Genomic DNA, 14070 nt, shown 5'->3' with positions numbered 1-14070 from the left:
TCTTGCGTCAAAAGTACATTTGTAATTCAGGAGTATTTCTATATTGCGGTATTGATACTTTTACTTAAGTAAACATTGTGAGTACTTTTTCAACCACTGCCCAAAACATAATAAAAGCTAAGGCTTTGCTGATTGGCCAGAAGAGAGCGAGGTTTATCAGCTGGTTTGCTGAGCCCGGGGTATAAATACCATGGTTCACCACACAGACACACTCCGTGTGGACAGGAATGACAGACTTCACAAAGCAACTTCCTGCTTCTCCTCCAATAACCTGTTGAATGTAAGTAACACATGAAAATGGGCTGTATTTTTCTAAATACCCCCCCCCTACTATGTATACTTATGTGAATTATGTTTATAGTTTATAGATTGATGTATAAATAAATCACTTCACTTCTGTATATAGAAAGTGTTATTGAAATATATATTCATATACAGTATATAAATGTAATGTATAAATGTATAATTGGAAGAGAAGACAAGAAAAAAACTCTTATACAAATAAACAATGATGTTAATAGTGATTATATGGTAGTTACCATAAGTTGGGCAGAAAAACAGCTACGGCTTCAACCCATACCTTTTCGACCAAAAGTGATCTTGTTGACTTTATTTTACAATGTTTAACTGTTATGTTAACTGTCATGACTGAAATAAATAAACTACTACTACTACTACTACTACTATCTGCATTGTTGTACTGGTCAGACTACCGTCAAATGTACTGTTTGAAGTTATATTGTAGCCGTGGACGAAGTTGCATGCTGTAATAATGGCTTACATAGTGAAGTGTGTCACTGAAAATGCCTATTTATTTTGTGTAGACGATAACCCAGCCTGGCTGACAGTGAGAGGCACATCTCTCACTCAACATCCGACACAAGCATGGACAAGACGAGCACAAGGTAGGTGCATATTTAACAGAAGGACTTCATGAGTCTGCTGGTGTGAGTACGTTTTTCTGGCATAGAATTGATTCATAAATCATGAACAAATTCTTATAAACAAACATCCGTTTGACCTGTAATACATTGTTTTCTTTATTATGTCCACACACCACCAATCATCACCTATTACCGAGGGACACCCTCAGGCTATTTCTATATTTGAACCACACAGTGCCTCTTGCATGTTTAATTAAAGTCCACCATGTGGAGCCGTTGTAGCTGTGGGAGAATGCCCTTCAGTTGTTGACCTCCCTTCCCTTCCCTATTCACAGGCTCCTACCTAATATGTTGGGATTTGGCTCGATGGCACATTCGGCAGGACTCGTGGAGCTTGCCGTGACGCTGTGCTTGAACCAGCGCAAGGAACTGTGCCCTCACGTTTGGGTGCCTATCCTGAAGCCCCAGCGACCATGCCTCCGGGCTCCGGTTTCAGAACCGCTCTCGTCTGTCATGTTAAGCCAAGAGTTTTTGACCTCGCCCATGTCTTTTTTCCTGGACGATATGGACGACGACGAATTGCTGATGCCCATCATCAAGAACAAGCGTGTGGTCTTCGCCGACTCCAAAGGATTTTCTCTCACAGCGGTTCGGGTGTTTTCGGAGGCGGAAGAGCAGTGTGGCTTGGGCCCACTGCCATCCATCCAGGATTTGGGAACCATGACAGATGTTAGTTACAGCTGCACGGTCAGCACCTGTTGCCCAGGGACTCAGCTCAAGCTGGGCTTCCCGCAGCCCTCTGCCGACTTTCAGGCCTTCCGTGCCAAGCTGGCCAAGAGCATGGTGACCCTGGAGAACTGCACTGTGAGCGACCTGTCCCTCCAGGGCACCGTCCGGGTGAGGAACGTCAGCTTCAAGAAGAATGTGTGCGCGCGTGTCACCTTCAACTCCTGGCAGAGCTACAAAGATGCGCCCTGTGCATACTTGGAGAAGCGCTACGGCGGACCACAGACAGACATCTTTGAATTTGATATTCCCATTCCAAAAATTGTTGATGCCAAGAAGAAGATAGAGTTCTGTTTGAGGTATTTGCCTGGCGGACACACCACACCTTTTTGGGACAATAACGGTGGACAGAATTACAGCGTTCACGTGTCTGTAAGTTCCCATCTCTGCCGTGGCAAGAGTCAGAGAGAGAGTGCATAACTATCCCTGCATTATACAATATACACACGCCCTAATGCTGTTCTTATTGCATCAGTTTTCCTTTAGCAGAGCTATTGAATGATTGTGAAGATAGGCTGAACAATGAAGAAGTATTTTACACTGTTTGCTTTGAACTAAACGTTAGAATCATCCCTCCCTGTAGCTATTCTGTGTACTTTCATACTTTGATCCTAAACGTTTAGACATTCTCAGACACGACTTCATAACAAAGTAAATCATGAGTTGTATTTTCGTTGTATTTTTTATTTTTTTACATACTAACTTTCTGTGAAGCTTAATATTAAAAATGATCTTCCACAGTAAATTAAATGTGTTTATTCTTTTCTTAGTTCACTACTATCAAAGATCACTGCTAAGCTTACATAAATGCAGGCTCTGAAAGTGACTCCTGGCCACTGATCAGTTCATGCATTTTGACCGTGCATCTGTAAGGGTCAAGGGGAGCCCTTTCGGGTATCTTTTACATTCTGTCATACTAGTGCAGCCTGAGCCAGGTCATGGATTATGACACCGGCGACAATACAGATCCCATGGGAGGTGAGAGAAACCTATCGTTGCTCAGCACTGCTGTTTATAGAACTGAAGTATGACGTCAAAGAGTGCCTGCAATGACTTTTGACATTCTCTTTTTCTTAAGAGCCTGCAGCATTGATTTGTCGTGTGACAGAGTCGTGCTCCCAAAATAGCCAATCTGCAAGCTCACAACAACACCTTGCAGATGGACTATTCTTGCCGTGTTACTCTGCCACATGACAAAGCATAATTCACCTCTCGAGTCAGCTGATTTGAGGAAGCTACTTTCACAAGTTTGACTTTCCTGTATTATGAAGTAATGTGATGTTTGTGACCTAATCTTACATCAGTTCCGATTTGGTTACAGTGTGACGTTGATAATGACAGTTTGAATAATAGTTGCACACAAAATAATCTGTAGAGGTTATTTGTCACTTAGTGCTGCTATGTAGAAACTCAAATTAAACATACCTTACCGGTACTTTGTGCTGTAGCCTATACAAACATTTTAGTAAGAATAAATAGATTATAAACAAGTAACCAAATATGAGTCAAACATAAATATAACACCAAAAATATTATTAAAACAATGCAAAAATATATACAGTATAAAAGGGACATTAAGGTACACTGTAACATCCTGAGTGTCGATTTAACTCGAGAGTTAAACTAACACTCAGGATTTTACCGCGTACAAACTTAACTAATGAAGAGGTCAGATTGTTCTCATATCAACTAAACCCCCAAATTAGTCTGGACAAACTGGGTGTGATCAAGGCGATAAATGGACTTTAGAAACACACCTCTAACACTATCTATGCTAGCTAAGGGAGGGGCAGGATAGGGAAAGCAGCATGCATAATACACCCATCTCACGACGGCGTTGAGCGTCACAAATAGCACATCTACAAGCTTGCAACGCCTTGCGGTGCAACGCGCCCTGAACTTGTAGATATGTTCTTTTCAGAGCGCGACGTCACCATTCGAAAGACGTGTAGATTAAGTAATTAGGCTGTCCCAGACAGTAACACAGGATGAGTTCGGTCATTTAACCAGATTTCTCGCAGTCAATTCTTCCCTCAGCGGCCCACGCTGATGTTGCACACCTTGCAGCTCGGGTCTTTCTTGGCGTTGGCCGTGGTCAGACTCATCAGCTGGTGGTGCCCGCTGATCTGCTCCACGTTGCCGTGGTCCAAATGGATGGGCTCCGTGAAAAGCACCTCCAGGATGACGTCGCTGGCATGGCAGAACAGGGCCTCCTCCCCGGGTCCCTCGGCGGCAATGTACGTGAGGAACGGATTGGAGGAGATGTCCAGCATTGGGAGTCGGCTGCGGCAGAAGCTGTCCCCCTCCGATCCGCTAGGGGCCAGCACCAGAACCACGTAGTGGTAAGCGGTGTACATGCAGTAGAAGTCCGCAAAATACAGACAGGTGTCGGGGTTCAGCAGGAGTCCGGCAGGGATTTGGAAGCGCAGGGGCCCGTACGGGGAGTCTTTGGGTGGAAGGCCCGTGTCAAACTCTGTGTTGCAGCTGAGGAAAACTCCGCTCAGTTTGGCATTAATCGGGGAACCGTGGCTCCCACTGTTGTCTTTTAGGGCTGGACGCATGAGCCCTCCGCACTCAGTTCTAATCAAAAGAGACATGGAGGAAAGGGGGATTATGGTCCATACTCATATTTTGGCCATTTTGTGCGGCCATTGCATGGTGGATTAGAAACCCCAAGGTGAATGCCTTGTTATGAATGTAGGGCAAAATGGCTGCAATATGTGAATAGTCGTTTAGTGCTTCGTTTGTTGTTGTACACAACAAACAGATGTGAACGTGGCACTGACCTGACATGGTGGAAGTAGTCTGGATGCTGGTTGCGATAGAACACAGATAATTTCAACAGCCTTCCTGCTGAGTCCTTGGCCTTGTCGAGAAGTTGCTGGAGGTGATCCATGGCGTAATCTGAAACATACAAAAATGAACTGTGTATATATTTGGTGCTGGTGGCGAAATACGACACAGACATTGTGGCGACAATCATGGACAAAATTACAGGTTCCACCTTTCTGAAACTGCACACCCCTCTGATCAGTGGGACGGGTTTGTTTTTTACACTATCAGGGTTCTTTCTTTCTTTCACCTTTATTTATTCAGGGAAGTCAATTGAGAACCAGCTCTCTTTTACAATGACGCCCTGATTACACAGTAACATAACATACAAATATATTACAAGAAAATAAACAATTCAGACAGTACAGCTATATGTCACATTATTCCATGCAAGACATTTAAATCAATCAAGTGAAATCAAATTCTTCAGTTTTAAAACGGATTGTAGACAGTTCCACATTTGGGGGGCATATTGAAAGACAGTATTACCCAGTTCAGAATTAATATCAGGCAATTTATTGAGTAAGGCCTTATAGATAAAAAGTGCAATGCTGTTCTCGTCTCATAGCCAATGATGGCCAACCAACCTTCTCATAAAGCCTACAGTGATGAGTGAGGAAACCCATCTCTGGTTGTAAAGCGGAGGGCAGAGTGGTAGATTGTGTCCAGTGATTTAAGTAAGTTACTGATGAAGTCAAAGCAAGCTTTATTTCTATAGAGAAATCCTAATGTTGGTTTTAAAGGATAGTTTGTCGTCTATCCATATGCCTAGATACTTATAGCTTGAGACTCTTTCAATAAGAGATCCCCTCTGTAGTGGTTAGGTTATTCAAATTTCTCTTATGGGTCTTGAGCTAAAAGGTTTAAGAACCACTGGCTCCAAAGGACTCGGATTAGACTCATCCACTCATAATATTCATCCACACCAAGTGCTAATTACAACTATTAATATATCGTTCACCACTGTTGTCATATAGTGGTGGTGTGGACTATACAGTATAGTGCGCGGTATCATGGGTGGCAGGGTGGGCCATAAGACTGCAATTTTGCAATGACTGCTTTTCAATGCTAATGAATGTAAAGTGCTGTCTGAAATGGCTTTGTTTCTGCTGTGCACAGAAGAGGCTCCCTTTGTTCCTCCTCCCTTGCTGTCATAGACTAATGTTACATAAGCAGCAGCATATTATCGCCACTGTCGGGTGGAAAGCTCATGTTCAAAACAGTTAATTTTCACAATTCAGATTTTTAAAAAATAGCAAAAGTAGAAGATCTGCAATCTCAAAACTTTGTGTGACGCTGTAATATGAAGTATAGGGCGTTAATTTAAATGAAACAAAAACAAGTTGCAATAGGGAGATAAGATGTTTCTGACAGACAGCAACATTATCCCATTATTTAATACTTTGGATATTCAATATAGCAGATATTCAAGATCATAGCGTGTCACTTCGTGCTGTGCTATGAGCTTGTAGATCTGCTATTCTTTTTTGCATGAAAATCTGTGCAAATCTTATACACGTTTTAAAGCAAACATTTTCATCTCAAATCTTTTCTTCTGGTTATCCCTGGAACAAAATCATTTTGGGGGTGCTTCACACCACTGATATAGCAACTTAAGCTTTTCAGGAAACGTTTAGGATTTAGAAAACAATTAGAATCGGCCTCAGGTCTTTATTACTTATTATTTTCATCCCCACAATTCTTTAACACATTTTTCACCTGGTGCCAATTGCCTATGCTGTAATCCTGGGCACTACTCTCCCTTTGCCAACCTGGGGAGAGCCCTGAACTGAGCTCATGCTTCCTTGAATGCATGAGGAGTGAGCAGGCCACTTCTCTTATCATCTGACAGGGGGGGAGTTTTCCCTGTAGGACGTAGTGCATGGAATTAAGACGTTATTCCAACCAGTTGCTTTCCCCAACCTTCAGGCGCCCCAGCTGTCCAGAGGGAGGCAGTATAGAGACCAGGAATACTGCATGTTTTTTGTGAGAGGAGACGAGGAGAACATTCAAATTCCACACCTTTTGCCAACCCCACTTAAGTTTATGAGCGTTGCTTACATGGAACGAGGAGAGAACATGCCCCCCATTATTCAGCGCCAACAACATACCCAGTGGGAATCAAAACCGAGACCTTCTAGCTGTGAGGTGACGGCGCTACCGACTGTGCCACCGTGCCCCCGGCCTGTATGTATGTCATACCTCCTGTGCAGAACTCCACCACCTGGCTCCACTCTGACACTAGGTAGTCTCCGTCTGGCTGACGGACCGCGGTTTGGACTGCGACGCAGTACTCTGTCCGTGGGCTCAAGAACCAGTGTCCCCTCACTGCCATGGGCAGAGGGACGGCTTTGGCCACTAGTTTGGTTGGCACGTCCTGTGTAGAGATAACAGAGCACATCATGGTGTAGGGTCAGTGGTGGAAAGTAACCAAGTACATTTACTCAATACTTGAGAGTACACGTTTGAAGACATTAACCACTTCAGCCCTATATACATTTCGGCCATTTGAAAATAGCCTGCCTACAATAAGCTCACACAACACTATAGCCTACTGTATGTTGAACAGAATGTGTTCATACAAAGAAAATGTAAATCATGTTCTTAGAGACTGTGATTAATTTGTTATTCAAATCAAGCGAGCAAAATGTTAAATGCAATTCGTTGTTTTGCTCCATAGACCAGACTGCAGTCAGCGGTCCGTTTGAAGCCCGCAGCACTTCAAATCAGCGGCATTACGTTGGCCATGACCTCTCAACAAGCTCAGAGGGGTACATATATCCATGGCAACACGGCTGATGTTTTGTGTTCGCTTCACTTTTTCATTCATGGTTATTGTGGTTCTATCCCACAGATTCAAGAGATGAAGCATACAGTATAGGCCTATGACAGCCACAATTAACATCAACTAAGAGATAATAATGGAAGAGAAAAAAAGAGTGCAAGATATGGGGAGTTTTAGTTGCTGATGAATTACTCTAGGTGAAAAGATCTTGGTATATAGGGATGAAAGATAACTCAAGATAAGACAACACTCAAAGCTCTGCGTGCAGCCAATTAAAAAGAAAACAGGCGAAATCTCTTTGCAGTACAAGGAGGTTTAATAAGGCCTAATACAATCTCTGTACTGTAAAGACAATTACTCATCTCTCTGTGTGCGTCGTCAACAATACACTTTGAGTGTCAATTGTTTATTTTGTGATCCCAACTAATTACCGTCACTAATTGGTTATGTTATGCAACAGTTATACAACATTGATAATTCATGTATTATGTTCAGAGGAAGCCAATAATAGCCCCCCCCACACACACACACACACACACACACGCCCCCCCCCACACACACACACACACACACACACACACACACACACACACACACACACACACACACAAACGCACTATTATTAAATCAAATGTATTAGTCACCATTCACTGATATGCTTGATATCAACTTCATGGAATAATGAGCACAGCCTGTGTTGACAGATGCCTGCCACTCGAAGAAAAGCGATGCAAAAACAAACGTTGAATTAACGTTTGGACCAGTAATCCTATAGCTATTCTGGATTAAAATTTTGTTTTTCTATAGGTTTCTGCCCCTTCATGTTGAAAACAATGACTGTGCACATTTTCAATTTCGCCATAGGACAGACGAGTGTCATGGCATCAACACTACCCCAGATTACATCATTCTGCAGAGAGCCATGTCAGATACACTCACCTCAAGGTAAGTGCTGTAGGCTTTTTCCGCTGTTAAGTGTTAAACCCAGCTATAGACTGCAAAATAACACCATGCATGGTCTCCTTTGAACCATCCTCTCATACCTCTCATAGAACAAGGGCACTTAAGGAGAAGATGTGAGTGTGCGTGTATCATATTATGCACAACATGAGAAGCAAGACATGGATATGGACTTGAACATATAGACACCTTAACCATGGCATATTTTAGACATGTCATTCTGTAGGTGAGAATTTATGATACTTAATATATATATTTTTCAGTTCACATTGCATCACGTAATGAGTAATGACATGCAAACATAGCAGATCTACAAGCTCACAGATAAAACATCACATCGCAGAAATTCCCTTTTTTGCAATAAATAAATAAAATAGGCCTGTATTGAAAGGTATTTGAAAATACTGCCAAAAGGACTACTTCACCGATTTTCAACACATCTTCATATATTTGATTCTCATTCATGCTCATAATATGGTACCCTTTTTGTCTATGCAGTCCTTTTTTTAAACTTAGTTTTTATTTTCCAAACAAAACAAACAAAAACAAACACATGTACACTCAAAGGATACAGGGACAATATAAGGACTTTTTTAATACCAAATTGTCTGTGAGGTTGTGGAGCTTGTAGTTTGGCTGTTTTCACAATATTTATCTGCGGAACTAAATGTAATGCCTATAAATTCAAAGGGCTTGTCAGGTGTGTGGGGTCCCCAGTTCAAATATGATTATTTTTGGGGTGGTCAAGAGACGTCACCAGAGTTGCTCACCCAGCGCATGAGGCGTTCTTCTGGGTTGGAACAGAGTGCATTCTGGGATTGGTTATGGGCCATACGTGAAAGAGCTGGGCCGTTCATAGTATTGTGCACGTTCACGTATGAAATATAGCGTTCACGTATGAAACATAGTGTTCACGTATGGAGCATAGCGTTCACATATGGAGCATAGCGCGTGCACGTATGGCGCATAGTAGTGCAATACCACTTTCGGCCACCATGTCTTTTTCGCGTCAGTGTTTCCTCTCGGTGACATCTCTATTATATATAATATACTCTAAGGTCACGGCCTGAAATGTTTGGGAACCACTGTAGCAGTGTAATGTGTGGAGCAGTTCCATGCAGTCAGTCCCACTCACCCTGTGTTTGAAGCGGACGTCCGAGCTCTCCTTCCGGCTCAGGTCTAGGAAGAAGTGTGTGGCCCTGGCGGTGTCCTCCGGGATCATGTCCCACCCGATGCGGAAGGAATCACAGCTCACCTCGCATATCTGGATGTTATGGGGGGTGGAGAGCGGCGATGTGTCCACGTCTGCCATGTTAGCTGTCAAAGTAAAAGAGATTAATCAGATCATCATCAGGCCAGATGCAACCTGGAACCATCTGCCCACATCTGTTAAAGAGACTAAATTGTGTCAGACAATATTCAGAGTGAGCACCAAGCAACAAACGGGGGAAAATTGTGAAACAATTCAGAAGTGCCACTGCCGTGGTTGAGTGCACCCCAGACAGAATTCAATTAACCTTTCGTCAACGGTCCAGAGTTTTTTTCTCTTCTGCTGCCCCCCCCCAACCACCACCACACCACTCATGCTCTCCACTGACATTTTCCTCCCTGCAACAAACAACCCTGTAATGAGCTCCGAGCCTGGTGACTGGCCCCGCTCGAGATCCCCCGTGCATTTCATAATCCACCTACAGTACAGCAGTCTCCTGGCAACCATGCACACGTTGGACTCTCCCTCTCAATCAGTCAAAGCACTCTCAATCTCTTCCTCATGTGTAATTCTGGGGGGAATGGGGTCACAAAATGCCAGATTTCTGGGTCTGATGTCGATCCCGAATTTGGAGAGACTATTGGAGTTAACCAATGTATATTACCAATGTTTTTGATCAGGTATTTTGACCAGGTATTTTGTCAAAGTGCAAAATGTTTTGTCTAGCCCAGGGCCTGCAAATATTGGAAGTCAGTCATAGCCACTGTGAATGTAATATGAAAACTATTTGCCTGATACATCTTGATAATTTGACTCCAGACTGAGATAATTAGCAAAAAGTGTGTTTTGAATATAACACAAAATGGTGGAATATATCTAGTCTGGCACAAATGGCTGGGGCCTATATTGGGAGTTGCGTCATCAGTCATGATGATGACCAAAACGTTAAGCAACATTGATAGATGAAAATAAACTGAACGGTTTGAGAAGCTTATTGTCAATATCAGTTGAGAACGCGGGAGTCTGTCCCCGTTACAATATGCTGTACCCCATGGGAGATGGGTTGCTGAGGTGGAGCACCACACCTACACAGCTCCCAGTAAAACTTGCCGCACCTGAGTCGGCAGTGCCCCGGTTCAAAGCCATTGATTGATTGATTATTTTATTAGATAATAACAAAATGCAAAACAGTACATGGTACAGTCAAATCACATTTATCCAAAAGGAGCACCGAAAAAAAGACCTTGCGGTCTTGTTTCCATTCGGGTCCCATACATTCATTCACAAAACAATGTTGACTGACAGTAATCGAGATACCTAAATAAACATGAAAACTATTTACAGGTGTAATTACCAAAAAATCTAAATGCAAATAAGTCACTCGGAGGGGGGTATGGGGAGGTTGGGCAGTCATCTTCTCTCCTTTTGACCCGCTGACATTGATAGGTGATTTTTCAGACCGGTTTTAAAGGAAGCCAGTGATTTGTTTGTTCTGAGGGAAGGGGCGGGCATTCCACACTTGAGTGGCAGTGCTGTGGAAAGTGGATTTACCCATATTTGTTCTATATGCGGGTGGCACCAGATCATTATTTATACTCCCTCTAGTGTTGTGGCTGTGAGAGTTGCTCACCTTTGTGACCTTGTGGTCTACCAGCTGAGCTATTTGACTACTTTATTCCCGGTTAAAACATATAGCCGGAGGACCACAGTTAAGTGGAAACAAGCCCTATAGGGCTTTTTGAGTTATCCTTTTAGCATCACTGTAAAATCGTAACGCTGTACTATTTGCAAACTGTTAATAAAGTATTCAATCAATCAATGGGTCATAAAGCAACATGTTGAGCTTGTAGATCAGCGATTTTAACCAAAATAGGGACTTTTGTCGTTTCTAACTGGACCCTCGTCTGGTTCTAACAGACTGGTAGTGTGTGCAGACTGGGTGGTGTGTGATAATCCGGTTGAAGTATTCCTTTGGTAGGGCGACTGCGGCGGCGGGCCCGGGAGAACAATAACGCGACACGAGACAGTATCACGCTAAAGGTTCACAAAGTTTATTACACAAACAGTAACATATATAGTGCTGGATCATAATGACGTGACAACAAGATGATATGAGACATAAAAACATGACATGATAATGACTAATGCAGCAAGGCTGACCAGCTTACGCTGAGATGTCTCTCATAGCCTATCTATAAAGTATGCTACAGTACAGGCAGTACACAATACATATCAAGTACACTGTATCTCAAGTTCAAGTACACAGACTTAGATGTACTGTACATGGACAATTTATAACATAACAGGGACAAATAGGGAAAGTGGTTAAAAATCTGCTCTACGTCTTCCCGGTGGGGGCTCCTCACTGGCAGGTGAGTCAGTAGGATACGACATCAGTGAAGGAATAAATTGGGATAACGACTACATTGGGAAGAAAAAGTATAGGGGGGTATAGAATTGGCTAGTCTAAAAGAAAAGGAAAAAGACGAATGAGCCAGTGATTCTCAACCTTTTACATTCCATGGACCCCCTTTTGATACCATGTTTTATCTCTAGGGCCCCAATCTACACTATAAAGTGCTCAATGTTTATTGAAGTCAGAATGTACAAACATTTGTACTGAGAGTTATACAGGTAGACCCATAAGTGTCCATTTGGACCCATGGTGGTTCCCGAACCTGATGTTGAGAAACAGTGTAATAAGCATACAGTACAAACCATTGCATGCGCTAAATGTAATTTTGTAGGAGGCTATTAATAGGCCCCACACTGATTCAGCATATGCTCTGTTGAGAGTGGGCTTGTTATAAGCGAAATGTGCCATGTGTTGTGATGTGCTGTCTGGGATTGCTGATAAATTGGGCACAGTAGAGAGAAAATCTGAGAATAAAGGAGGGGAATGGCTTTCTGGGATTAAGAAATATTGGATAAGGCTTGCATGGATAAGGCTAAAAAATCTATTTGGGAGAAATTGAAGTAGCAAGCAAAGACAAAATTGATGTGTGCCAAGTCTCATAGCAAAAGAAGATAATTTATTTTATTCGCCGCAAGAGGCTGCAGTGCCATCAGTCTGGCAGTGGGACGATGACAGCTAATCAAAGACTATAGCGTGACCCCCACATTACACACACCGGCTGCTCTTCAAGGTTGCCATCACCGGCTTGAATGCACAAGGCTCTGACAAGTAAATAAATAAATATGATCATATATCACCTGCTGCTGACAAATATTATACTATGCGCCTTTTTCTATTTTCACCCAAACACTAAATAACACCATAACACTGCCTGTATAGCTCTCCCTTGAGCTACAAATTCCTGTTCAGCATTTCTGCTTTTTCAGAGTGCCCTTGTTTGGGAAGCTTGAACTTGAAGCCATAGGTGTAGTTTAAAAATGGCTAAGACATCTGACAGAGCTTGTTTGTATGTGTTTTTGAGTCTGGCCAATATATCGGTCTGGGCGATATATATCTATCATAACCAATATCACCCACCCCCTCCTCCCTACCAGCCAATTGTGTTCATATTGAAAGACACCTGACAATGCCGGATGCAGAACAGTAGATTCGAACCCACAATTAACCTCTGTGCTGGTGGGCAGGGTCTTTATACCACTGCGCCACCCGAGTGCCCACCACTGGCTAATTCTACTGTTTGTATGATTGTGGATCACACTGATGTGTTGCGGTCGCCGCTGCTTCTCGGCTGAAGAGATGGTCTTGTCCGGCTGATGATGGACAGGCGGCAGAAGCTCATTAAAACCTCTGAACTGTGAAAAGTGCCCACTAGCACGTTCACACTGGGGCCAAACGAGTGAAATATAGCAACACACGCACAGTCCACACATTTATGGGTCCATTTCCCAGCTGCACTTCCCATTTCTCATTTTGCCGTCTCTCGTACACAACATTTGGGGCAAGAGGAGGCTCTCAGAGGACGCGCATGGTAAAATCTTTGGTGTTAATTTAACTCGAGTGTGCAAATGGAACCAATTAGACCTGTGAGCTAAAACCGATACTGAGGATTTTACTGCATGTGCAGTCATCAAAGCCCCCCTCTCTCTTCCAGCTGATGTGCATGCCCCACATACGTGGAAGATGTAACCTATTTATTTAAAATGCAAGGTTCCCATATCATTTACACATTTCCCCCAATAATCTCAATTATAAATCAGCATGGACATTTGTGGGTCAAAACCATTTCTGATAAACATCTCATAGTTTATTGCTTAAAAAATCAGGTAACCGGGTCTCGAGAAGAAATTAAATGGTAAATGGTAAATTTATATAGCGCCTTTATCCAAGGCGCTTTACATAGATTGTGCATTACATTCACCCATTCATACACAGATTGCGGCAGAAGCCATGCAAGGGACCAACCAGCACATCGGTAGCAATTTGGGTTGCCCAAGGACACTTCGACATGTACACAGGAGGAGCCGGGATTCGAACCGCCGAACCACGGATCATTGGACGACCTGCTCTACCTCCTGAGCCACAGTCGCCCCGTATTAAGTATTCAACTGTTCAATAGAAGCTGGCTTATCCACCTAAACCCAAAAACTGTGAAAAGCCTATACAAGCTCACAATGCATCGTGACGTGTTGTGAGCTTG

The 14070-nt window shown here is 43.0% G+C and overlaps 2 protein-coding genes across 2 annotated transcripts; one reads left to right on the top strand and one right to left on the bottom strand.

Annotated features, from left to right (window-relative positions):
* The first annotated feature begins 202 nt into the window (after nucleotides 1-202).
* Nucleotides 203-2409, top strand: ppp1r3c2b (protein phosphatase 1 regulatory subunit 3C2, duplicate b). The gene is made up of 3 exons (XM_080765393.1): nucleotides 203-280; nucleotides 825-905; nucleotides 1220-2409. Exons 2-3 carry the CDS (start codon nucleotides 886-888, stop codon nucleotides 2088-2090), a joined length of 891 nt encoding a protein of 296 aa, XP_080621519.1. The 5' UTR covers nucleotides 203-280; nucleotides 825-885; the 3' UTR covers nucleotides 2091-2409.
* A 977-nt stretch (nucleotides 2410-3386) lies between these two features.
* On the bottom strand, nucleotides 3387-9559 carry phyhip (phytanoyl-CoA 2-hydroxylase interacting protein; the record flags this gene model as incomplete). The annotated part of the gene is made up of 4 exons (XM_080765259.1): nucleotides 3387-4250; nucleotides 4457-4574; nucleotides 6705-6879; nucleotides 9383-9559. 4 exons carry the CDS (start codon nucleotides 9557-9559, stop codon nucleotides 3704-3706), a joined length of 1017 nt encoding a protein of 338 aa, XP_080621385.1. The 3' UTR covers nucleotides 3387-3703.
* Between the last annotated feature and the right edge of the window lie 4511 nt (nucleotides 9560-14070).

This window comes from Protomyctophum bolini (assembly GCF_963924005.1).
Source record: "Protomyctophum bolini genome assembly, chromosome: 6".
NCBI lineage: Eukaryota > Metazoa > Chordata > Actinopteri > Myctophiformes > Myctophidae > Protomyctophum > Protomyctophum bolini.
This window is presented reverse-complemented; position numbering and strand designations above follow the sequence as displayed.